Raw genomic sequence first — 27834 nt, 5'->3', positions numbered from 1 at the left:
CACCCAGACAACTCCTGCTCAACTACAATTCATCTACCTCCACAAGAGGTCCATGTCAGACATCATCTTTCTGGCCCTATACTCATCCCTGGAACAACCAGATAACAAAGATGCCTATGTCAGACACCTATCTGTTGATGATAGTTCTTCTTTCAACACCATAATTCTAACCAAACTCATCTTCAAACTCCTGGACCTACTGTAGGGCTCAGCATCCACCTTCATGGATGAATCTTTAACTTCCCGATCTATGGACTGCAATCAGTGAGGATAGGCAGCACCATATCTAGCACAGGGAAGTTAGGGCAGGGCAGGAACCACAAGCAAAATTTCTGAACAGGAAAATCCAGTTCATCGCAACACTAGCTGCTTCATGCAAAACTCTGGATTCATTTGGAAATTTCAGCCAAGATTCCGGGAATGATTCAGCCTGAAAGAACAAGCTCAACACTTACAAGGAGAGCATTCACTCAGGTATTCTTTTACCAGGAATGCATGTCACATGGGCTGTTCCTGCATTTCTTGGAAAGGCTGACACAGCCGCAAACGTCAGCTTTTCTGCTTCCGGTTACACAATAAATTTAGTTTGCAACATCTTTTCTCATGGAGATCATAAGGAGAACCCAAAAAGCTATCTTTCACATCTGTGTTAAAATAATAGAGGTCCTCTCTTGATCTGGACTGAGTAAGATTCCAAATGATCAAATGAATCACCAAAAGACAAGCTCTTCACCAATATAAAGTAAAGACAGTAAATGCTGGGAACATTCAACAGGTCAGACAGCATCTATGGAAGGTGAAACACAGTTAAAGTTCCAGTTCCTTTGTCCAAGACCTTAAGTGTTAACACCACTTCCCTTTTCACTGCTGAGTGTTTCCAACATTTTCTGTCTTAATGTCAGATTTTTCAACATCTGCTTTCTTTTTGATTTTCATCAACATATTCTCCGCTCAGAGATTTCTTCACAGGGGAGAGGGAAACTATTTTCTATTCCTTTCAAAAATGCCTGCGGGGTCTAATTTGCCTTCTCATTTTATTCATATTTGATATGGGACAAGAGACCTAGTAGAAAGAGATAATTGAACGAGGAAAAAAAAATAGCATGAAAAAAAAATCCTCACATTGTTATTATGTACAGTTTCTTCATAATTATTGAGTTTACTGTACATTAAAATAAAATCTATTAGAAAAATCAAGTAGTGTTTCTGGTTGGGATCTCTTCAAGGCTTGAAGAAGGACCCAACCCTAAACAGCGTCTGTCCAGTTCCCTCCACAGATGCTGCCTGATCCGCTGGGTTCCTCGAGCAGTTAGTTTTATTGCTCAACCCTCTGGCAACTTACTTTGATTTGAGCTATTTCAGAATCTATGCTTCTTTTCAGCATTAAACAGTATGGGAGGAGAAGATCATGCAGATAAAAAGCATTTTTGAATGTTGCAGTCCAAATAAACAGCAACATCAGATGGCCAAGGGTTTGTAACTATAAAGCTGCCAATAGATTTGCCTATCTATTACAGACAGTATATACAATCAAACTGTGTTCATGAGTACAGAAGTTTTATAAGCCACTCATTAACATTTTCAGGCAAAGTTCCAGTTTTGATCTGAACAAGTGGTGCAAACTCTTACCATCACACAACATATTCCAAAAAATAAATTAGACAGATAGAGCACTTTCAGAATTTGTGTCAGCAATTTGTGTAAAATAGATTTTCTTGCGATTTATCTTCACATTTTCAGTACAACTCTCACAGGTTTAGATGCATTTTTCCCCAATTTCTTTGGTGGGAGTGGTTTAGTATTTCAATCCAGCATGCATTTAAACTCTGCCAAGATTCATCGGTCTGTTTGCTCCACCTTCTAGTTTCTTGTTTCTTCTCATGTTGCCAAAATTGCAATCCAAACATCTGTTCATCTCTTAGAGGTCAAAGAATAGCAGTCATAAGCAGCAAGCCAGGCTGGCTTCCACTCCCGAGTTCAGAGCCTCTTAGACAAACCTCGCCACCTCAGATAATGCCGATTCACTTCAGAGATCAGATGCAGCACTGAACAATGCCAGTGCATTATAAACTCTGTGAACGGAAGAGCCTGAACCTAAAATACTGGGTACTTTGGCTTCTGCAATAAAGTCATGGAAGCTATACAAAGTTAACAGACACAGTCAAATGGCAGTGACTATTCTAGCTTGGGCAACTTGAGACTGGGTTTTTAGTTTCTTAGAACAAAATGAAATCAAAAGAAGGTCATTTGGCCCATTGAGGATATGTCAGCTCCCAGCAGACTAATCCTATCAGTCTCATTCTCCTGCTCTTTTCCTGTTATCATGCAAATAATTCCCTCATCCAATTCTCTATCGAAAGCCTTGATTAATTCTGTTTCCAGCACCTCAACTGTGAATTCCAGATCATAAATATTCTCAGCACAAAAAAATCTTCCATCATTTGCCCAAAATCTTTAATCTGTGCCTAGGTCCATGAATTAACTACCAATGGAAATAGCTTCCTTCTAACTTCCCTAAATGATTCTTGAACTCGTACTTAAATCTGTAATCAACTTTAGAAAAAAAGACACAACGTGCTTGAGGGACTCAGCGGGTCAGGCAGCATCTCAGGAGAACATTCATAGTTGATGTGTTGGGTTGGGACCCAAACTATCCATGTTTTCCAGAGATGCTGAGTTACTCTAGCACTTTGTGTCATCTTTTGTAACCCAATATCTGCAGTTCCTTGTTTCTATACACTCGCCCTTCTTTGCTCCAGTCAGAACAATCTCGGCTTCTCCAATTTGACGTGGCATCCACAATTTGTCCTCTCCCAGAACCACTAGTAAATCTTTTCTGCACCCTCAAAAGAAGGTTTTACACAACCTCCCTGTTTTTGTATCCTATGAATCCCAAAATCCCGTATATATTATTAACTGCCCTCTCAAAGGTCCTTGGCACTTTCAAGGATGATCCAAGTTTTCAGCTGGGAGACAGCTCTTTGGAACGTTGCCTTTTACCCACCAAAATCATCCAATTCCCACCTCTCTGCATTAAATGCTATCTTCTGTCTATTCACTCTTTGTGCCAGCTTATCTCTGTCTCTGTATGTTACTATCGCTGTTTCCATTCTTCCAACCCTTGTCTCATCTGCAAGAATATACATTTTACCGTGCACACCCACATAAAGTAGCTATTGTACGTGAAGAAAATGCGCCTCCATGCTGGTCAAATGCTTTATGCCAATTGATAAGGTCTCATTGTATCGCAAATGAAACAAGGCCACCAGCATTTTCAAGGACGTGTCTCACCCCGGACACTCCCTCTTCTCCTGTCTCCCATCAGGAAAGAGGAACAGAAGTGTGAAAATGAATACCTCCACAATCAGGGACAGTTTCTTCTCAGCTGTTATCAGACAACTGAACCATCTTACCAACAATTCGAGAGCAGTCCTGAGCTACCATCCACCTCATTGAAGCCCCTCGGACTATCTATAAATCAATCTTTATCTTGCACTAAACATTATTCCCTTTATCCTGTGTCTGTACACCGTGGATCGCTCGATTGTAATCTCATATAATCTTTCCGCAGACAGGTTAGCACGCACCATAAAGCTTTTGAAAGTACCTCGGTAGATGTAGCAATAAACTAAACTAACAAAATACTACTTAAAAAATCTTTGACCTTGGTAAAGTTATAATTTTAATAAATTGATGACAATTAAACAGTAGACTCCAAGTCTCTCACATTTTTCCTGGATTATGGCAAAAGAATCTCAGTCCCATGTATTGCTGAGCCAAATGATCCCGGGGATGATTGGGTTAACATATGGAGAGCATTCAGTGTCTCCGGCCCTTTACTCGCTAGAGTTCAGAAGGATGAGCGGATCTCATTGAAACTTACCGACTAATGAAAGGCATAGATAGAATGGGTATGGAGAGGATATTTCCAGTAGTGGGAGAGCCTAGGACCAGAGAATGCTGCCTCAGAATAAAAAGATGTACCTTTAGAATGGAGATGAGGAGGAATTTCTTTAGTCAGAGGGTGGTGAATCTGTGGAATTCATTACGACAGATGGCTGTGGAGGCCATGAATCGGGTTTTTTTAAAGCAGAGATTGTTAGGTTCTTGATTAGTAAGAGGAAAAAATGATTAGCCATGATCAAATGGTGGAGCAGACTCGATGGGCTGAATTACTTAATTCTGCTCCTATGCCTTATATAAAAGGCAGAGTAGGTTTGGACAAGTCTGATAACTGATGCAATACTGCATCGTCACCAGCTGTAGTACTAATTTTATTTGTACAATCCAACTGTGTGGAATATCAGATTTCATTATATGTCAAAGGTCTACAGGTTTCACAGCCATGATGCGAGATCTGCTCATTTGCATGTCTACGTAACTATTTTCTTTTGGCACAGTTATGCTTTAACCCAACATTTGGAAGGAATTGGCTTATTTTAATGTAAAAGCCATGAAAAATTCAGAAAATAAAACATCCAAACTTAGTTTCTATAATTTTTTCTGCGCATTTTAATTCAAAACAATAATGCTTTATATGTTCTCAGCATTCTGTTTGTAAATCCAAGAAATGAAAATCCATCCATCCACAAATAAAAGAATTGAGCATCAATCCCTTTAATCTTTGCTCATACAATACTCAAGCTGGTACGATAAGTAGGCAATCCATTGGAGATTTTCAGGAAGAAAATGAATGGATTTAATTAAAGTTAAATCCAAACAAATATGTTACAAATTAGAATAAAAATTCTTAGAAGCTGAAAATTAAATGAGAAGATTTAACCAACCACGAAAAATAACTCCAGTATACACAAAATTCAGATCTTACTAGGTGAAAAGTTGTTCTGTCCATTTGAAACACTGGTCTATAAACTCTTAGGTTTTTTTTCTGAGTGAAACATTTATGACATCTTTTTATTTTCTGAGTGGAATGCAATTATGACATTTGCAATGTAAATTATGTAACTCTGGCGATTTAACTGGACAGTTTTTGGTCTCAAATTTCATAGGATGGGATTTCCAAGTCAAAGATTTGCAGAATGATGATATTCGCTTCATAATATCGCGACATAATATTGGTTTATTATTGTCACATGCACCAACATACAAAGGGAATCTTTGTTTTGCATGCTATCCAAGCAAATCATACCATACTTGAGTACAATCAAACAATGCACAAGTAAACAGGTAGTGCAAAAAGAGAAAGAAAACAAAGTGCAGAATAGAGTGTTCAGCTACAGAGAAAATACAGATTTTTTTTAAGTGCCAAGGGGTGTTAACAAGGTAGATTGGGAGATCAGGACAACATACTTGGCTTATGAGAGTCCGTCCAACAGTACGATAACATCTCGGGAAGAAGCTGTTCCAGAATCTGGTAGTTTGTGCTTTCAAGATAGGGGAGATAGGGGAGAAGTGGGAATGACCTTGATCCTTGATTATGTTGGTTTCTTACTGGTGGATCTGAGGTGTACCTGTCAATGGCCAGTCTCCAAATAACAGCACTGCTACCAAAGCAGGTCTCAGCCCACGTCTGGAAACTCAGTTTCATTCCCTTCCTTACATCTCTTTCTACCAATGACACAGTCTACGCCACAACTCCTGACCGAGTGCCCAACGACTTCTGACAGCGTCTGTGATCCTATTCCAAACACCTGATTTCCAGCCCTCTTCCCCATGACGTTGGGACCTGCCTCACCACTGGGCTTACCCCAAAAATCCTCTTGTGTAATTGTTAATGATACAGTGCACAAATGTAAGTGCACAAGGATAATCAAACAAAACTGTACATCAATTCCTCAGTCAGTGCAACCTTAATTAAAATTTGCATTTAGAGCAGGGACTCAATTACAGACACACCTTCATGGAGCCACCTATTAGTCAATGGGAATATGCTAAATTCCTCAATAAAAAACTAGCAAGGCTGAATGCTTACTGGGTGACCAGATACCATGAATTGTTCACTTAAAAGTGTGAGCGATCAGAAATCATCTGAAATTATACAAACATTCTATCTATTGCATGTATAACATAATATTCTAAAATAAATTGACAGCTGTGCACTTTATCATATTATTTGGAATATATTCAGAATATACATGAGTGAATTATTGATGTAACGTTTGATCACAAGGATTGTCCCTTTAGCGGGTCTGCTTCCCCTTCCCCAACCTCTGGGTTAATTCTGTTTTTAAAACCAGAGTTGGCATCACAACTGGACTCGGTCACAAGAAACATAAAATAACTCCGATCCTGATGTCATTCTCGACTCACGAAATACCTACTAATTTGTTCAGTGTCCGACAACGTCCGAAAAAAACCGAACACTTCAGCCAAATAATATCATGCAGTGACAAATGCTCCCAAGGGATGCATGCAATCCACTGCTTGGAAAGTCAGATCAGTGAGCCCTGTGTTAGCAATCCCCGCACAGAATTGAAGGAGATGGTGACACTGCTAACAATGTAAAGATCAAGCGGCTGGCTGCCATACTCTGCGTCAAAGAGCATAGGTCAAGGGCTTCAGGTAACATAAGGCTTTGGGCTGAATGTAGGCATAATCAATCTGCTTTAACAAATCAACTTTGGTCGGTTAAGCTGCACAAGGCACATAGCTTCTCATTGTAGGGGTCTTGACTTTGAAACAGGGAGTCAGACAGCAGTCCTCATAAATACTGCTCTGAATGTGCCGTAACAAATTAAAGTTGATATATCTAGGACGAAGGGATGTCTCAGCCTGACCAGCACAAAACAGTGGCTTGAACAGACATCAGTCACTTCCAAGGCTTAATTTGTTGCAGCTTTTTTTACAGCATGACAAAATGCTCTAACATCCCATTGTGTCAATGTAATATCTTCCTCGTTCCTAACACATACTGTCGATTTATATTAGGGACCAGGAAATGGGGTGAAAATAATTCTACAAATGCGTTGCGGGACTTAACGTCCACTGTCATCCTCAAGATCATGCAGAAGCATTGGTCAGGCAGTTGTGTCGCTCAATAGACCATGTACTGGGTGGTGAAAGGAGGGGAGGCATCAGGTGAGAGAGCCTCTGTAATCTGCTGAGGGGAACTACTTTGGCTCTGGCTTGGCAGCAAGGGTACCCCTCCTCCGGAGATCAAATAGTCCATGGAAATTGTACCAACTATGTTTCTGGAAGGAGTGCAAGCATCTGTTCCACCACCAGCACACTGATCTACCGGATCCAGCGCCTGCCCATGTCAACTGACTCCTGGAGATTGGCAGTGCACTGATGAATAAATCTCACCATAAACTTTTTTTTCCCCATGGGACAAAAAGTCAGACATGGACACAAGGAACTGCAGATGCCAGTTTACAAAAAAACAACACAAAGTGCTGGAGTAACTCAGCGCGTTAAGCAGTATCTCAGGAGAACATGGATTCAGTGATATTTTGAGTCGATGCCCTTCTTCAGATTACATTTTCAGAAGTAGGATCCACACCCAAAATCTCACCTATCCATATTCTCCGGTGTTGCTGCCTGACCCATTGAGTTACTCCAGCACGTTGTGTCCTTTTGATTAGGACAAAAACTCACAGAGACAGCAAAATGTATTTATATTTTTCAATACACCACGCATTATGCCATGTGATTTTTCCATCTCCGTCAAGGTGCTATTATCAAACACCAGTGCTGTCAAAGCAAGGATGTTCTCAATGTAAACAGACTGCATTTCAACCGCGATATCAGCCCGCATACTCCAGAAAAATCACTCTGCTGTTACAGGTACGAAGAAATGTATAAACAACCAGCTTTTTTAAAGTACTTCTCAAATTTGCAGATCGCAATTGCTCAAATCAGTTCAACGTTTAATGTTAAATCTGTGAGTTAAGTTCAATCATCAGCAAGTCCTAGAGTAAAATTAGGAGGGAAAAGTTTCAACTTCAAAAAATGGTTCTAGAATTAGTAAAGCCTGACATTCTAGTAAACAATAGCCCAGGTTCAATATCCAGATTAATGTTAACCCCTTTCTAAACATTAAGTTGTTTTCATTGTTTAAAATTATTACCATACCAGCTCCAGTAGAAAAAGAAAACTGTTATATGCAAGTCAACCAATTGAAGAATAACAGAATTAACCAAAAGGTTATTACACATTTCTACTTATTATACATGAACTGATTTTTGGTTTCTCCATACCAAGTTGAGTCATTCCAATCAAGAATACCCACTGTACCACACAACCAGCAAAGCAACTTGGTGATACTTAGCAAAAGGTAAGTGGCGGTCTTTACTGCAAAACTGCTAATAAAGTGTATCCGATCACCTGTGAGTCCGAAGCTTGCCAGAAAATGGCCTCACAAAGTGGCAATGTTGCTACATATAAAGAAAAAAAGCGACGTGCTAATACTACTGTGTACAAAACCAGAAATATTGAATGCATAGACAGATGCCAAGAATGTATTAAACATTTTGCACTGCTTTCTTATGTATATTATATACAAGACATAGAGTAGCTTTGGACAAATCTGATAACTGATGCAATACCGAATCTCCACCAGCTGTAGAACTGATTTTATTTGTACAATCCAACTTAGTTGAATATCAAATTTCATTACTTGTCAAAGGTCTACAGGTTTTGCAGCCATAATGCGAGATCTGCTCATCAGCATGTCCACGTAACTCAGGTCGTCAAAGGATGAAAATGCAAACTCCACTCAAACAGTACCGAAAGTCAAGATTTAACCCGGATCTCTGGCACTGTGAGGCAGCAGCTCTACCAGATGTACTACTGTGACACTCCTCAGTTAGCATGCAATATTATGGTCTGGTAAGCTAATATAACTGATAATTTGGAGACACGAGGCACAGCCTGTGCTGGAGTCTTGCATAGACCACAAAGTACTGGAGGAATTCTGCAGGTTCAGGCAACATCTCTATATACTAGGACAAGTGATTTTTCTGACTGGCATCTTTCTTCATTATTATTTATTTATTATTTATTGTATTATTGTTTACTGTATTTTGTTGTTGCTTTCAATGTAGCTGTAAAACTGCAGTAAGTGGGAATTTCATTATTCCCATTACAATACATAGGTCAATTAAACACTCTTGACTCTTTTCTCCTTGAATGGATAAGTGACTGGGGATGGAGTGAAACATCGCAGGATGAATGAACCATGGCACCTGTCCAAGGAGGATTCACACACCTGGAGATAAATCTTCCTGCAGCTCTGGACCAAGGATGAGAACAGGATGCTTCTGAACCCAGGAGTGCAGTGGTGCCTCCTATACTATTAGGAACTGAGCCACAGTCTCAAAGCAGAGTGTCTGCTCATTCTAACCTCCCTCATTGCTAATACTTCATCTGTACATATCAGCCCGTGAAAACAAGGCTTCAGTCAGCTGCCACTGGTAAGCAGCTGTCTCTAAAAATCTATGAATATAACAGGGCACTGGAAGGGTCCCAAGGAGTTGAGACCATGGACCAGGGCTCATTAAACAGCCTCCAGGCAACATGCTCACCAAGGGCAGCACAGTGGGTCATAGATGAGAAGGAATAGTGGAGTAGCACAGTGACGCAGCTGGTAGAGCTACAGCCTCGCAGTGCCAGAGACCCGGGTTTGATCTTGACCTTGGGTGCTGTCAGTACGGTGTTTACACGTTCTCCCACAGCCTTAAGACAAGCAGGTATGCAGGTTAATTGGCATCTGTAAATTGCCCCAAGTGTGTAGAGAGTAGATGCAAAAGTGAATGGGTGATCAGTGGTTGGCGTGAACTCGGTGGGCCAAAGGGCCTGTTTCCTTGCTGTGTCTCTAAACTAAACTAAACTAAAATAAACTGGATAGCAGCTCCTATTCTGGGATACTGCAATGGTCTGTCACCACCTTCTGTGGCAGTCTACGTCTCCAAGACTACAAAACTCTAACATTCAGGAAATTGAGCATCTGCCTACACACTGCCTGAGTGCAGCATTGGAACTCCTGCAAGCTGCATCCCTGTCGCAATCTCCCCTCTGGTTTGCAGCTGCAGGTTAGCTGTGGTTGCTCTGGATCTCTGCATGAGCAGTAATGCAGAAGCAATATTCTTGCTAACTACAATAAGCATATGGATGGCTGAAGCTTCAATACACCAAACTGCAAAGACACCACAAATTCTCTAAAAACTTTTTCCACTGTTTTCTGGGCTCTCATGAAGAAAGCCCCTGACAGAACCGGCAAAGACGGCAAGTGTGAGGCCAAAACATTAATTGCCAGGTTAACTTCTCCACAACTTCTCCCATTCAGCACAAGTTTGTTCTGACCACAAATGGGATTTATGGACTTTAGGAAATTAAGCATCCAGATTTAGGATCAAAATCTGAATTAAACTCTCTTAATGAGTAAACACCAAATTAACAACCTGTCTTTACTGAGGATGCTTACTTCCTACTGCCTGGTACAGTCAGGTTAATGCAGAGGATGCCACATTCTTATTGGGGTCCTTAGCGTTCAATGTTGTGCAATCTTAACCCTGCTCCATCTCCCCCTCATTGATCTGTGTGAGTGTCCACTCACTGCAAAATGCCCCTACTTAAAGGTCTTGGAATTTATCCCATCCCATCCCCATCACTAAAATTCCTGGGCTCACAATAAAATTATAAATTGCCGCACCGTCCTTGAATAGAAAATTGCACTGTTTCTTAGCAGCAATTCCTAACCTACTGCTCAAAGCCTTCAACGCAACATCACATGCATAATAGAGATGATTGAAGATTTGCACATGCATCTTCATCTGCATTGCTAACAACCTGTAAACTTATATGGATGGGAATCTAAATATATGTATGGAATAATAAATAGAGGGAAATGGTATTAAAATCGTTCATAGTTATTATAGAAATCTGGCCAACAGATTAAAATTTGTGCTTTGTATCCAGAAACTAGTAACCAGCAATGTATTTTCAGAAGGCACCCATACCCAACTCCAATATCAAGCAGAATTATCATAGATATTGTGAGGATTCTTCTAAATTTAAGCACTAATCAACAATTTCTGGTAGAATTGTAATTTCTTCCAACAACTGTACAGATCTCTAAGATTCAAAGAAAATTTCAACCATGTTTTACTTGATGTAGTACTTGAATGACGTGATTTATTTTTTGAAAAGGGAGAAATGGTTGATTTTTTAAATTCAGATGAGCATACCAAGAAATTTCTCTCTTCGCCAATGTTATCCTGCAAGGAATGTTTCGATCCTGCTTAAAACCAAAGTGGTGCAGGAAGCTTGCAGGTGTTACCTTTGTTCCTTCAGTCCAACTCGCTATTAGTTGCATTCTATTGACAAATCTAGGTTTTAGTATGTTGCTTAAAACTGCAAAAACAAGCCTGAATATTTTTTATATTGCAAGTGGAACAGCGGGGAAAGTTAAACTTAAACGTAAGTTACAAATAAACATGTGCAGCCAATATGCATGCGCACTCTGTGTTGGGTAATTATGCTAACACTGCGTACCCACACTGAGTATGAAAGCTTGCTTTTAAAGAAAAGAATTTGAAAAAGCTTTATTCCCCAAGATCTTTCTAATTCTGGGGAAAAAAGACAGCAGCTTAGGAACAGCAACCGTCAAAAACTTTTCAGAATCCTTCACTGCATTGCAGATGCCAGCTAGCGAATCAGAGGCATCGCACACATACACAATCAGCTATCGATGCCAAGCCTTGTTCCAGTGGCAACCATTATTGGCTCCGCGCATGTGCCTTAATCTTTCTTGGCATGAGAAGAGCAAAATGGTGGCTCGCAAATCAATGGCACACAGACACAAAAGCGTTTCCATGCTCTGCAGAATAGAGTAATTTAAACTGAGAACCCGCTGCTTTTTATTAACCGGCATCTTGAACCGTTACCAGCAAATTCAACTTTGCTGCCCGATCCTTCAGAAACACGATCTGCAACTTTGGCTTTCAGCTCTCAGCCATTTGTTTGAGGTTTCAGACTGCACTGCCTATAATGGGAATTTTTTTTCCAACAGTTTGCCTTTCCAATCCTGCTACTCAGAGCATGCCACCTACATGAGAAGGCGTTTGCAAAATCCAAACCATTATAAAGTCAAGCACACTGTCTTGTAAATAAAATCCTGCATGGTGGAGGACATTCTTAAAACTACAACCAATTTTCTGTCCAGCTAATGAACTTCTGCTTCATAAAAAGCTTGCAAAAACAAACAATTCCTTTATGCTGTATTCCTTTCAGGGATACAGGGAAAGGGAAGAAAGTTTCTATATAATTAAGTTACGCCACAACTTGTGCAGCAAGTTGAGAATGAGTTTTTCTTTTAGCTTAACAGTTTTTGTTAATGAGCTGAACTACATTAAACAGTCATCAAGTGAACATCACTGGTGGCTAATTTTCTCCCTCACATTACCAGATGCCTTAAAATGCTGTGATTCCATATAATTAAAACAAAATTAAATTCCTTTTTTTGAATTCATTCTTATGTTGTAATGGTTAATGGTTCCAATGTATTTTTTTAAGCAACGTAACTTTGAAAGGTAGATATCATTTTAATGCATACTACAGGAGAAGGGTGCAAATTGCAGATACTGGAGTTTGAAAAAAAAAATAGTGCGGTATGTAAGGCAGAATAACTTTCTTGGGAAAGAAAGCAAAGAAAAGCGAGATCTGTGCTCTGGCTGATGTCCCCTCGTGTTTCCGAGCGGACCTGTGATAAGGCAAACAGTACATGTGGCCAAGTTGGTCAACAAGGTAATGCTCTTTTTTTCTTCCTTCACACCTATCCACGGTAGCTGCAAGCTAGACTCAGTCCCTTTACATCAAAATATGCTCCTTTGAAAAATCCATTTGAGAAGGAAAAGAAACAGACTTTTGAAACTGCTGCATGTGCACAACCGTCTTTTGCAGCTTTTATTCCGTAACTCTATTTTTAGACTGTTGCACCATGTGCCAACAGATTGTACTCAGGGGAATATCTGAGCATTACTTATACCTATATAAAAAATGAAACTGCAACAACCCCATAACCCTTCTTTCTGCACAAGTCGTCACTTGCGCTCCAAGAATGCAGCATCACCTGAATGCAGCAATTGGCACCAGTGAATAAGCAAAGATTTTGAAGGATGAAGTCAACGTTTTTGTTATCAAATGGGAAGCATGTGACATTTCCAGTTATTAAATCCAGAATATTCATCATAAATCTGATGGACCAACTTGCCATTTTCTATGCTGTGGCATTCTACCGTTCTACGATTGTTTTAATTGAATTGTCAACCCAACATTCTGGGGTGTGTGTGTGTGTGTGTGTGTGTGTGTGTGTGTGTGTGTGTGGAGGGGGGGATTACAAGCAAATTGCACCGAAAGTGACTTCAAGCAATTGGAAAACTGATAAAGTTGGGGTTTATTCTGGCCACTATGATCACATTTTAGCTTAAATACAGACAAACTTCCCATTTTTTGGCTGGCCTTTTACTGATTACTATTCATAACTTTCTTCCATCTTCTATAAACAGTTTGACTAGTTCTGCAATCAAGTATAATTATATTATACTTAAACAGTTCATTTGTAGTTTTCCCTCTAAACTCAGGTCATTGTTTCTGACGTTCAATGTGCTCAAAAAATAAAAGTACACTTGCAATAAATGTTTAAAAAATAATGACAAAACAGGACTTCCTGAAAAATGATCTGAGGAAAGTGAAGCATAAAGGAAAACACAACGACCTTTCAATAAATAGGTCTTATAGTGTTAGAAAATAAGTCTATCGTGATCCAAGGTGTTTCAAAGGATTTCTAACACCATTATATCTAATTTAACCAACATAATAAATGTGAGTATTTTCCTTGCTTCAGTAATGGAGGATCTTGTGTCAATCTGTTCCTTCCTATACAATCTAATAAAACCCAGGAAGCCTTCATAAACACTGACACAGCTGACCACCAGGATGCTAACAACACCTGGTGTTATTGTACAGATATGATGTTAGGCAGTGGGAAGAAAGTGTTCTGAAAATTGTAAATGACTTTAGTCATATCTTGGTGTAGCAGTAACCTCCATTCCTATTCTCCACTTTAATTGTGCGATCTTAAATCTGAAAGGCAGATATCCAAGATCCGCATTTCATCTCAAGGCTTCCAAAAAATTATCTGTGTCGAGTCTTTGGTATACTGCAACTACCTCATCTCTCTTGCAATTGAAATTTCAAATTGCACCGTGCAGGAAAGCAATAAAGGAAATTAGTGACTTAAGGTGAAAATGGTACTTCACTCTGCACTTTAGAGTGAGAAGTTGACAACAGTGAAGGAGGCTTTCGCTTTTATTGCAAGGTGCCTGACTGACTTACATTTGTTTCCTGAACATTGTCAGGGTCATGTGACTGTGTTGATAGGTCTCCCACAGCAGTCAGCATTTCAGCAGCTCAGACAAAGACCGACTGCATACCTAAAAGTGAAAGGATGCGGGTTCATACCCTTTAGTTTCTAAATGACAGATACCTGTTCTTGCCCAGCAAGCCGGGAGGAAGGTGTAAGCAAAGACTGTGCGCTCTATGAATACTGACACTACCTGACAATCAGGATCTCAACAACTCCGGGTTTCACTGTACAGATATGACGTAAGCCAGCTGAAAAGAGAGCTCTCCCTCACAGCAACAGGGAACAAGTGAGTCTGTCAACCTCAGCAATCTTACACACCTCCCTGTGGATAGTTAAAGATGGACATATGCAAAGGTCTAGCCACTTGACTAGAATTTTATATAAAAACAGAGAAACCTAAAAAGGGGAGAGAGAAAAAAAGATTAAAAAGAGTAATTAAATAATTTCAAATCCAATTTCTCTTGTAAAAGAAAACGTCAAAGAACATTTTGGGAAAACATCAGAGCATTGGCTAAGAAGCATTGTTTATTCCATGTTTGCAAAAAGTCTTTTAATATCAGTAGATAGGCACAAAGTGCTGAAGTAACTCAGTGGGTCAGACGGCATCTCTGGAGAAAACGGATGTGTGGCGTTTTGGGTCAGACTTTCAATATCAGAGTTAAGTGGTTCATGAATCTTCCGAAGAACGTCACTCCAATTGAATAATATCAGTTCATCAATAACCTTAAATTCAACTGATAAATAGTCCCATTTCAACTGTTGATTTGACTGGCAAGCTCTCAGAGCGAATACATCAAATTATATGGTTTTAGTTAATCCTAGCACCCTATGGTTTCCAGTTAATTGACCATTTACTATCTTATATTTTCCAGGTAAAACTAATGCTTATGAAGTAATGTGAGCCTACAAATGTTGGGAAGGTTTTGAAATGTATGAGATAGTTTCAAAATGGAAGACCAAACTGTAAATCCATTTATTGATTTAAACATTGAAAAGTATAATTGTCGGCCAATAATCGCCTGGAGTCATAATGGCACTACAAGAAAATTATGCACCCTTACCTTGTTCCTGAGCATAGTATGCCAAAAACAGATCGAGCTCTTTGACCGACACAGTTATGTGATGCGGTTGCACACACAACAAGGCATTGGAGCAATGTGTGGATTTGACAAGCCGTTCACCGTCAGTACTTTCCAGCGGGATGCCTTTGAACAGGATCACCATGACTAGATCCAGCCGCCACACCTTGTCAGCTTGCCGCAAGCAATCGATTCTCCGCATCTTGCCTTTCTGATCAGGGTTGGAGAGGACACAGCAAGGATGCTTCTTGCCTGTAACTGTGAGCACAAAATCCTCCCGGTACTCTTGCCTTATGTCCTTGCGGAGTTTCGCAAGCAACCTGGATGCCCACTTTTGCTTGATTTCTGGCTTCTCATTCAGCAGCTCGTCTTTGACTGCTCTTTCCTCATCCTTGGACATACGCTTCTCATGCTTCTTGAAATATTTGCGTTTGCGGGCTTGTAAATTGAACCAGGTGTATGCAATTGCACGGACGTGTGGGAGAAGTGCTTCGATAAATGGATGGAATTCGTCCTTTAATGCAAAAGACACAAGAAAGAAGAATAGAAAAAAAGTTAACAATTGTAACAAGTTTTATTTGGTCACATTAACAATATGACATATTAAAAAAAAGTTAATCAAAACAGATATTTATTAGAGGTAGAAAAAATGAACCAATATTTCTTCTCCTTATTATATGGAGATTCAAGAGCTAAATCCTAAACCAGACAGAGTCTTAAATGCAGCTGGCATTGGAGAACATTCTCAGCAAAGCAGCACTAGAATCAAAAATGGCATTAGATCAAGTGCTGCATCCCATCAAATACCTTGACGGTTCCATAGCACCATTTTCATCCAAATCCTATATAAACCTTTACAAATTCATTCAACGATGGGATGTGGAGAAAAGGGATTACTCTTGCAGGGCACACATGAAAGTTAGGTTGGACAAATGTTTACTTATATGTTCAAATGATGAATAAATTATTATTATTATGATGAGCATAATTGTTAATGCTTGCAAGAATTCCTGCTTTTAGTTTTACACATCGCAGTGATACGAATAAATCAAATACGCTCATTGGAAAAGCCATTTTAGGTTTAGATAATGAAGCCTGCAATACCAGAAAATTTGCTGTAGCGATCCCATGCAATTATCTTCCAAAACTTTGAAACTATAACTGCTGTGGGATAATGAAAAATTGTAACTTGTCTGCACTGGGCATTCTTTATGTTTTGCATGCTGTGATTGGAATGTCAGAGCAAATTTGTTTAAAGTTTTAATTCAAACAGCATTTTATATCTGGCAGATCAAATGAACAGTTCTCTTTATAATACAGACTTCAGCAAATGTCTTAATTTCACTTAATTACTTAAGATTTTAATAAATAAAAACACAACATCACATTATATGATTCCTAGTTGCCCAATCATGTTCATTCAAAGAAGATTAATATTCCCACTGTTCCAACAAAATGGTTGAAAAATCCTGGGTAATTCCGAATACCATCTATTTTTTAAGAAAGTAGGTGGCTACATAAATGCAATTAATTTGTAAAAAATGGTAAATGTATTTTTATATATAATTTATTTTTTAAATCAATAGACTAAAATCAACAAAATTATCACCACATTAGTGGTTATGTAAAATATAATAAGACACTAAAGAGTTAAGCCACAAACTTTCTGCATGAATAAGAGCTCTGTTCTGGGTAACCACAGCCTTGGATATAAATGCTTCTGCTCCTCAACTTCACTCCTATTGTTCAGTCTCCAAACTATCCATTTACAGAGGAATCTTAGATTTGGAACCAGGTGCAAAAAAAAGAGTTATTTTTTTAACATGCAACGCATTTACAATACCAGTGGAAAATTTCCTTTTAGTCAACCTTTGAAATATTTTAGCACGAAACTTAGCAACGAAGGAACAACCAAGCAAGCCAAGAGAGATCAGCTACCCGAATCCTTCACAATCAGAAATTCTAAAACAATGTTTCAAAAATCCCGGGTGACCAAAAAGGAAGATGTACTTACAGTCTTCCTGTATTTCTCAGTACTTCTAAAATGCAGTTTGTCATTTTAGTTTAATACTTCCAAAATATAAATTAGAATCACTTCAATTAACCTCTGCACACTGCTCCCCATGTAAAGTGCTCAAAAAATTCACTTGGACACCAAGTCATTCTCCAAGGCTGATTTGCCGCTTTACAAATCAGTTCATGATAATTTCACCCCGCGCTAGGGTTTTTTACTTTTTTAAAAGAAAATTATAAACAAAAATTGTCCAATTATTTTATCTTGCTAGAAATAATTTATTAATTTCCCGAATATAGCAATGCACGTGGGAAATGTGTAAGTCATTTTTTTATACAATACACCATCATGATCCACATAGAGCGCTGAAAGTAACTGTAATGTGGTTAACACAAACCAATGCTACCTAACTTCTTTTCATCTATCTTGCTAACAAATAAAATGATTAACCACTTCAAAATTATACATTGCCATTCCTCCCGATAAAAAGATGTATTTTCTGCAATCTAATTGTCCCAAACAAAATTTGAAATCAATTTGAAACAATGTGTGCGACATTTGACTCTAAGAACTATTGCCGTCACATGAAAAATAAGCGAACATATTTTCTGCCTTTTCTTCCATCCAAGATGACAAATTTTGAAATGGCACGGCTTTCTTTTTTAAGCCAAGACAATCTTACTTTTTTTTTCAAGTGATGATGGCATTTGTCTTTAGAGAGCCAAAGTCAAGTCAACGAAGCTGAACTCAAGTTATTTTATTTGGTTGTATGCCATGGCTAACCAATGCTGGGCGGAAATATACATAAACTATAAACTGATCATCTTAAGCTAAATCCACGCACTACTTTTACTTTTTTTTAAAAATGATCTTCAACGATTACTAGCAAAAAAGAAACATTTATATATATATATATATTTTTAACATTTTCATTGTTCAATTTATATTAAAATATATGCATTTCTGTTTTACTTTGTAGGTTTGCACCCTCTATCTAAAATTGTGTTTATATTTTAAGACATTCAGACTCTTTGGAAAAGAAACCTGGTCCTTGCATAAATATTTTTGTCTTTGCTAAAGTCATGGCTTGTGTCAAATATTTGTCTCCAGCCAGCTTTGATGCTTTTGTAGTTTTTCATTGTAGTTAATACTAAATTAAAATTTTGCGATTTTTTGTCTCAGCATATGTTAAGAAAAATGTTTAAGTATTCATTGTTGAATGAATAGGATTTAGAATCTGTGGAACGGCTGAAGCCAAACCTTAACTTGATCTGTGAGTATATCGCTAGACAATTCACAGAGCACTTGGTAAAAACACACTCCAGTTACGCACGAGATGAAATTAAACTTTGAAGCACACAAGCTTAAAGGCTAACTTAATATTTATATTTTAATAAATTGTAACATTCTTGTAAAGTTCTTCAAGCCCTCGTGCCGTCACTTTACCTAAAACAAATATTACCTCAACGATAAATAACATAATGTTAATTACCCGCAATCCAACTTGTTATTACCCAAAATTAACACATTTTGCAAAAATGGAAAATATATGATTAAATTGTGGCATTTTAGGAAAAAAAGGTCTGACCAAAATTATATATATTATAGCTGTAATCATTTTAGATAAATAACTGGTTCATCAATTATTACCAATTGCTTAATGCCAGTATATAACAATGGAAGACGGCTTCGTGTTACAGTATAAATGTTTAAAAATATATTTGTGAGTACAATGTACTTCATCTACAAAATCACATTCCTAAATTTGTAAGTGCTGCTTGCTTTTGACTACAAACAATGAGTTTTGTGAACTGCATATGAACAAAGCTTTCATTGTCTTAAAATATTGTAAAAGTGACTAATAGAATTCTTAAATTCATCACTTTCTGTGTATTTCGATGAATGCTCTGCGCAATGTTATCTGGCACATGTTCTCCCTCAAATTTCTGAACCGCAATTTTGAGCTATGGCATTTTACGGAAAACAAAGCTATCTCAGTAAATCTTTTCAGGACGCCAAACTAAACAGAAAGAAGGAAACACAAAAGTGTTAGCAAAACAACTATGCAACTGTTCCCAATTATGAAAACCACATCATTTTTCCATCTTCATGCTCAATTCATATACTTAATGCATCTTCCATTCTGCCAATTCAGTCCAAAAAAAATTTTTTTTCACTGTACTGAGCCGTGATTAATAAGTCAAAAGTACACATCTGAGTTTGCAAGCATGGAAAGAAAATATACTTATTGTAGTTATTGGGGGAATTATGAGGTTAACAACTACTATAAAGTTCATGAAAAACATTTAATATCTAGAAACCTAGAAAGAAAATTTGGCTCAAACAATAAATGCATTACACAATAATTTTGCCAAAATGATTTGTTTCATTTATTTAGTATGCATTCATTTTACCAACACAAAAAAAAAACCTGTAAATATAACCGACAATGCGTAACAAAGTCCTTCTTAAACACTTATGTAGCTTTGCCTTCTGTTTCTTTGTGCTGGGTATGTTTTTGTATACCTTTTGTAAAATTAATTGTATTGTTCTTACCCAGCACTATCTTGAAAAGAAAAAAAAAACTTTATTGAGGGAAAGATACCTTTACAATTGTCAATGAAAACGTGTTTTGTCAATACGATGTTAATGTTTACAGCAGCTACTTGAAAATTTGATTAAAATTACAATCCAGGTATGTGGTGAGTTATGTTGCAGGTTTTGCTTCTTCATTGTACTTTGTATAGCAAAATATTTGACCGCACAGACTTAAAAGAGGTAAATATAATAAGTTCAATTGCAGTGAATAAGGGAAACAACAAAGTAAACTGAAAATTCAAAAGATATTGTCTATCATCTTAAGTGCAACTTCTTCAATTGTTGGAGAGGTTGGGGTGGTTTACATATTTTGCCTGGCTTATATTTTCCTTGCACATTTACCATGCTATCAATGCACAACCTTTTCCCCCTCAAAATTTATGCTCTTCCCAGCTTGAATGGGCCTCTTTTTTTCTCTTAAAACCAAGCCGGGCCATTTCCACACAAAAAAAAATGTTTTAAAGCTAATATTATATATTCAACCCCTCCCCTTTAAGAAATGTAATGTATAAAAATGAATCCACAGGTCGATTTTTCTTCAATGTAGTTAAATATAAATTTGCCAAACAATGAACAAAGTGCGAAACCCATGCCAGATTGCATTGGATACATATTTAATGAATGTATTGGTAGAACCTGTCTGACCAAAGTCTTATTTGACATAGAAGTCCAAAAAGACATAGAAATTCATTGTGGCAAGCCCTTTGTCCGATTACCTTTATGGGCTATTAAATATATCACCACACGTTCGGAATCTATCTATCGAAAATTATTTAGGGGCCTCAAAAATGTGTCAGACTAATCTTGTCCCCGGTCACAATATAAGTACCGGGAGTAATTCTGTTACGAAATGTTTCAGAAACAGTCTCAAAACTTCAGAGAGGAGGGTGAGAATGAAATATAACTACGGGTGGAGTCTGTGCTTTTTAAACAAAAATGTGTTTTTTTTAAAACAAAATATATTTTCTAAAGCCAGCAAAAGGACTTTCGCTCGCAGGTGACTGAAGAAGTTTATTTCCAATATTAGTGGACGGTGTCAAGGTGCCGCGTTATGTTACTATCTCGCTGCACCGGCCAGGCATTTCTTTCCTAAGACTGGCGATTTTGGAAAGTGACTCTTTGATATCAACTGACTGGCTGCAAGATTTGCACCTAAACTCCACTTGACTGACATTTGCTTTTGCAATGATTAGGCCGGTCTCTGCACTGAAATGTTACTGTACTGCTTCAGGGAGAGAGGCTCGCCGCGATCTGCAAACGCGACTCTCTCTCTCTCTCACTCTCTCTCTCTCTCTCCCCCCGCTGCAAACTGCAAGAGGATCTAATCCAGCCGTTTCACTCTCACCCCACCCTCCCCTCCCCAAAGCAACATGCGTTATTAAAAAATACAACTACCTGCGTGAGGCAAATCGGGGAATACATCATCGCGGTGCCAAAAAGAGAGAGAGAAGAAAGGCAAAATCCTCGCGTAACTCCGGCAGATCTTAGGGAGCGGAGGTTCGGAGTAACGTGTTATCCATTCATATAGTTGTCGGATCAAAAAAAAAAGTCTCTGATGTGGAGAAGTCGCAAAGTCTGCCGGTATTCGCGCCTAAAGATCCGATGGCAAGTTTCCCAGTAATGGTCTGGAGTGAAGATTTGTGAATTTTCCAGTGGGATATCCTGGATGTGACTGCAGCCAGAGGATGGTGCAGCGAGCGGTGTCTGCCAGTGCACACCAGTCAAGTCCAAGGGCAGGCAGGCAGGCAGGCAGGCAACGGCAGAAACTTTCGATTCAACGCAGTAAAACGTGAGCTGGCGGATCGGAGGCCGTATCCCACCAGTGGCCCAGGGACTGTTGTGTGTGTGTGTGTGTGTGTGGGAGGGGAGGAATGCGTTGGAGAGGAGGAGGAGGAGGGAGGGGGGGTTGACCAGGTACAAGTAAGTGGTGATCGCGCCTCTCCTCTCCCGCACGGGGGAACTAGACCGACTGCACCCTCAGGTCCTCTCTGCTGAGCTCACTGATTTCTTTTTATTTATTACATAAACTCAACCTTCTCCCGTCGCCGCCTCCTCCTCCCCCTTCCCTCCCCCCCCCCGGTCAGATTGTACATGCACGCATTGCTATCCACCAACCCCTGATCCTCTCCCCTATTAAGACAAAAGAGACTGCTTGCAACTTTTTTAAAAAACTCTGATTCTGTCAAAAGCTGCCGCGGTATAGTGTCATTTTACCAGCGGTAGGATTTGGCAGTTACGGGCTATGCCTTGAACAACAAAATGGAAAATGCCCAGATCGTGAAACCTTAAAACCCAAAGAACTACTTCCAGCAGACAGCATCCCCTAAGGTACCATTCACAAAGATTCACTTTTTCTCCAAAAAAAACCCGTCGAAATGGCCAGAATATACGCCTTTCCATCCAACCTATCTCGCCCAACATCCAGTTTGCAAACTTTATGCGCCCCTCAAAACTTGGGCACCATCTAAACATGGTTTTATATTTTGCTCTTGTTATTGTTTTAATATGTATTGGATGTCCTTCAGAGATTCAACAATATAATATGCCAGCAGGTTAGGGATAATTATAGTTTACTGAGTAGAATGAATCCCAAAGAACTGTCAGTCTTGAGGTTTTCGTGCTATCTTCAACAGTATGTTCGCACGGATTCATGTTTTGCACCTACTGTCTATCAATAACCTTGTACTTTTTTTTCTACCTGCATTGAATTCTGTATCTGCACAGTTAAATAATTATCGTGGGCATAGAGCGAATGGAATCAGAATGATTTCAATGATTTATCAGAAATATAGTGTTGTAGGAGTGCAATTAATATATTTTTTACTGTCTTCTACCTCCAATATGTCTGATTGACGATATAGGATTTTTTTACAGTTCTGTCGAGCTAATTGCGTTCCCTCATATTTTAATGTCCCCATATTCAGGCTTGAAGTCTGTAGTCTCTAGGTTCACTTTGAACTGTGAAGCAACAACCTCGAAGCGCAAACGCAACGCTGGGTGAAATTAAATTAAATTTGGACCTGCGTTAAATGATATTTTCAAATAAGAGTTCCTTTCAGATTCTAAAACATCAGTTATAACTTGGAAAGGTGCAGGTAAATTGTCTTATTTAGCATTTGGCGCCTTTTGAATTATTGCAACGTGTTCCATTACTAACTATACTTCATGGGAAGTCTACATTTTAAAAAAAAGTTATTGAAGCTATTCGATCCTTACATAATTCTGCACACAAACCGGATTCCAACCTCCTTTCAATTCCGTTAAGTAATCACTGTACATACTGTGGAATTTTCATTGAAAATCTGGCCCGTTGCACTTTTACCTGAGACGGGTTTAATTATTAACAAAGAAAATCCATAAGGTAATTTATTCTTTCCCCATGAAAAAAAAAATGCACCTGTTCAAATTATCTATGTAGCAGTGTTACTTGGGGGTGAGATGACAGTGGTTTAAATGTTGTGCCAACGACAGTATTAATAACATTGCGACCAACAGTTCACTGAATCCTCCGCAGCTTTGGATTCTGTGCGCTCTACGGCACCGCATTTTTAAATTCTGCAGTGGGAAGAAATCTGCAGCAAAATCTCCGCCAGTTTGTAAACCTTCTTAAATGTTCCTTCCTCTCTAGTTAATAGGGTGAAAGGATGTTGTGTTGGGTTTCGACAGTGAGTGTGAGGAAAATGAAGTTAAACTTTAACATATAGACGACTGATGCTAATGCAGCGCAGACCCGTGCTTTTGTGTTCCCTCCCCGCTGCCATTGCTGTCTCGCCTTACTTAAAGGGAGGAACAAAAAAGTTACGGGCTGTGCGCGAAGTTGCAGAGCGCATTTTGAGCAACTGCTGGGTTCGCGCTTCTAGCTTCGCTCAGGAGGAGTCGAGCGAGCGAGCGGACTTCGCCCTCTCCTCGTCTACCCCGCTGTCTTAGCCCTTCCGGCCGGTGAGCTACAGACTCAGAAGTTCCTGGTCTGGGTCTCAAGTTCAATGGCAGCCGGGAGAAAGTTGCCTTGAACTCGAAGCCCTGAGCATTCCGATCACGCCACATCGGCATGTGGTGACAAACACCCAAACCCTGCCCTCCCCCGTCGCCAATCAAACACTATTAATAAAGGCAATCGGCCGGTGCACGCAAGAGGACGTGGAGGAGATGTTTATAAATATATATATATAAACAGGAGGAGGGAAAAAAAATCAAAAGGACGCGTAGACATTGCAATTAAAAATACAAGAAACCAAAACCTAAGAGGAGTAAGTCAGTGAATGAAAAGATCAGACTGCAGTGTCTGATTTCAGCCAACATAACGCGACCATCAATCTCAAATGCTCTTGGAGCTGTCGCGCCGTACCAGAGGAAGAGGAGGGGGGGGGGGGGGGGGGGGAGGAGAGAGAGAAAACTCAAAGTAGGGAAATCTGCCAAGCTCAGCGTTTTTTGGATGCAACCACCACTGATTCATCACTGGCATTACACAAAAAAAAACAACAAATCTAATAGCGGGCTGACCTACATCGAGAAAGCTGGCGATTGCGGACAAAAACAATCCAATAATATTGCCAAAAAAATAATAATAAAATAATAATTACAAAGTGAAAGCAACATTTTCAGAGCTTTGGAGCTCGCTGGCCAATACGCAAAACTGAGCAAATAACAGCAAGGAAAAATATGAATTATATATTTATATATATATATATATATATTTGTAACGTACCATTGTACAATGTTGCAATAAAGTATATTGGATTTGCAGTATGCCTACAACGGTTTAAAGCGTCACATTTCTCCTCAAGTTCATTTGAGCTTCTGCAAAAATTGCTAAAAGGCTTTTTTTTCCCTCTCCCCTTGTTTCTCTTAAAGTGGCCTTTGCAAACCGGAAGCGATCCCTCTGCCTTTTTTTTCAAAGTCAGGCAGTTTGCCCTTGCTAAATCCACAACCCTCCTCCCTCCCCGCAGCCCCTTGCTGAATCCACAACCCTCCTCCCTCCCCGCAGCCCCTTGCTCTCTCTCTCTCTCTCTCTCTCCCCCCTTCTGTTGGAATTCTGTACTTGGCTGTGAGTTTGACTCGATGCCAGGAGAATGGGCGGTCCATGCTTCGACCTCCCACCTCTCCCTGTCCGTGTTTACATCCCCTGCACTTGGCGTGTCTGTCTACCTTGTGAGGGGAGGGGGTCCAAATTCTGTCCCACTGGGTCTCATTTTTCTCTCCAGTCCCCCGCCCTGCACAATCTTTCTATTTCCCCTGTCTCCACATTATCTCTGTAAACCACTTCCACTTAGTTTATCTTTATATTTTCTCCTGCTCCTCACTTTTTTTTTTTCATTTTTGCCCTCCTTGGGCTGGGTTTTTTGTTTGTCCCTATATTTTGCTATTCACTTTGCAGCCCTTTCGGTGCTTTGTTTCAGTGTGTGTGTTTCCCCTTTTGTGTTTGTCTCTTCCCCTGCTACTTTCTTGCCCCCTCCCTGAATGCAAAGCCGTTGGCGAGGTTCAGGGCAGGCTGGGAAGAACAGTGGCCAGCTAACGGCGGCTCCTCTCGTACACACATCTCCACGGCAGCCCTTCTTTTTCCCCCTCGTGTTAACACAGCCCCTATCGCCGCAGACCAATGAACAGCGCCGTCAGCGTGTGCCAATCCTGCAGTTAGCCACAGCCTCTGCCGATTTGCTCTAATGCAGCTTCAGAGCTATTTAAAGTTTGTCTGTAACAGCAGCAGGGAAAGTGAGTGTGAGAGTGTTTGGGTAAGATGGACCGGGGGGGGGGGGAGAGAGAATCCGCTCCGTGCTACGCAGCATTCCTACTAAATCATTCTCTACCCGCTCCTGAAGATTGTCATGCTTGGTTTATGTGGTTGGAGTAGGTTGAGATCCAATTTGTTCTCACCCACGCATCTCGGTATCTGGCGCAATGAGGCAAAAAGCTGGGAGCTCAACTTGAAAAAAAAATCCTATTTCAATACCTTGATCAGGCCGCCGGCGTTACAACACAAGTTATATTAATTGTTTCTTCAGCAAGATCACTAATACGGAAAATGCAAAAAAAATATTGTGCATATATATGATTCGTTTTGTTTTAAATACTGCAGAATCTTTAATAAATCTTCAATGAAGAACTTTTTTAAATCTTTTATCTAGGTCGCCTACATGTTTGTTAGGATTATTACTACCAATTCCAAAAGATAACTACAATTTTTGATATTTCAAGGCTATATATAAGACAAGTGTTTCAGAATACAAAAACTAAAGTACAATGTCCAACTGTATGAACCCTGAATATTAACAACAATCTTGTTCTGTAAAGAACAAAGCACCCACAATTTATTTTGAAAAGTTGCAAAGCCATTATATGCTTTACATTGCGATGTGGATGGAGTCTTTGGGTCATACAGCATGGAAACAGGCCCTTCGACCCAACAATGCCCCATTTACACTAGTCATACCTGCCTGTATTTGGCGCACATCCGTCTAAACCTCCCCTATCCATGTACCTGTGCTAAAGTCTTTCAAATGTTGTGATAGTACCTGCCTCAATTTCCTCCTCTGGCAGCACATTTCATAAACCCACCATCCTTTGTGTGAAAAAGTTGCCCCTCAGGTTCCTATTAAATCTTTCCCCTCTCACCTTAAACCTATGTCTTATGGTTTTTGACTGCATTTACCTATCTATTCCTCTCGTGATCTTATACACCTCTATAAATTCACCCATTATCCTCCTGCACTCCAAGGAATAAAGTCCTAGCTTGTTCGACTTCACACTACACCTCAGGCCCTCGAATCCTGGCAACATCCTCATAAATCTCCTCTGCACCTTTTCTGGATTAACAACATGTTTCGAAAACAAGGTGACCAAAACTGAACACAATACTCCAAATGTGGCCTCACTAATGTCTTGTACAACAGTAGCATAATATCCGGACTTCCATACTCAATGTTCTGTCTGATGAAGGCCAATGTGCCAAAAGCCATCTTGACCACCCTATCTAGAGGCCATTTCACGGAACTATGCACTCCTAAATCCCTCTGCTCTACAATACTCCTCAGACCCAAACCATTCACAGTGAAGGTCCTGCCCTGGTCTGACTTCCCAAAATGCAACACCTTGCACTTATCTGTATTAAACTCCATTATCCATTCCTCAGCCGGCTTGTCCAACTGATCAAGATCCTGCTGCAATTTTTTATAACTATCTTCACTATGTACGATACTACCCACTTTTGTGTCATCTGCAAACTTACAAATCATGCCTTGTACATGCTCATCCAAATCATTGATATAAACCACAAACAGCAATGGGCCCAGCACTGATTCTTCAGGCACCGCACTAGTCACATGCTTTAAATCTGGAATTTTAAAAACGTCCACCGTCATCCTTTGCTTCTTTTCGTGAAGCCAATTCTCTATCCAGTCAGCTGGCTCTTCCTAGATTCCATGCAATCTAACCTTCCAGAGCAGCCTACGATGCAGAACGTTATCAAATGCCTTGCTGAAGTCCATATAAACAACGTTATGGCTTGGCCCTTTCAACTTTTTTAGTTACTTCTTCAAAATACTCAATCAGATTCATGGGATATGATCTCCCACATATAAAACCATGCTGACTATCCCTAAACAGCCCCTTTCTATCCAAATGCATATATATCTTATCCCTCAGATTACTCTCCAGTAACTTGCCTACCATAAGCATTAGCCTAATTGATCTATAGTTCCCAAGTTTTTCCTTGCTGCCATTCTAAAAAGTACAGGATACAGATTCTGGTGGGAGATTGCACCCTTCACGTGGTCCACCCTGTTTTGACTAATACAATCAACCCGACGTGCACAATCTGATAG

The 27834-nt window shown here is 39.5% G+C and overlaps 1 protein-coding gene across 12 annotated transcripts in view; it reads right to left on the bottom strand.

Annotated features, from left to right (window-relative positions):
* LOC144591618 (nuclear factor 1 B-type-like) overlaps positions 1 to 24852 on the bottom strand; it is a 241588-nt gene extending 216736 nt beyond the window's left edge. For 8 of the 12 annotated variants that reach the window (XM_078395678.1, XM_078395730.1, XM_078395686.1 and 5 more), the window contains exons 1-2: positions 21410 to 21982; positions 15388 to 15919 (exon numbers count right to left, since the gene is read on the bottom strand). In XM_078395678.1, the coding sequence (XP_078251804.1) occupies positions 15388 to 15919; positions 21410 to 21442 (565 nt within the window). In that variant the 5' untranslated portion in view covers positions 21443 to 21982. Of the gene's footprint in view, positions 1 to 15387; positions 15920 to 21409; positions 21983 to 24722 lie in introns of those variants that run through there. The other 4 variants (XM_078395683.1, XM_078395702.1, XM_078395710.1 and 1 more) reach the window with 2 other exon arrangements.
* Positions 24853 to 27834: the final 2982 nt, after the last annotated feature.

Source organism: Rhinoraja longicauda, chromosome 3 (assembly GCF_053455715.1).
Source record: "Rhinoraja longicauda isolate Sanriku21f chromosome 3, sRhiLon1.1, whole genome shotgun sequence".
NCBI lineage: Eukaryota > Metazoa > Chordata > Chondrichthyes > Rajiformes > Arhynchobatidae > Rhinoraja > Rhinoraja longicauda.
This window is presented reverse-complemented; position numbering and strand designations above follow the sequence as displayed.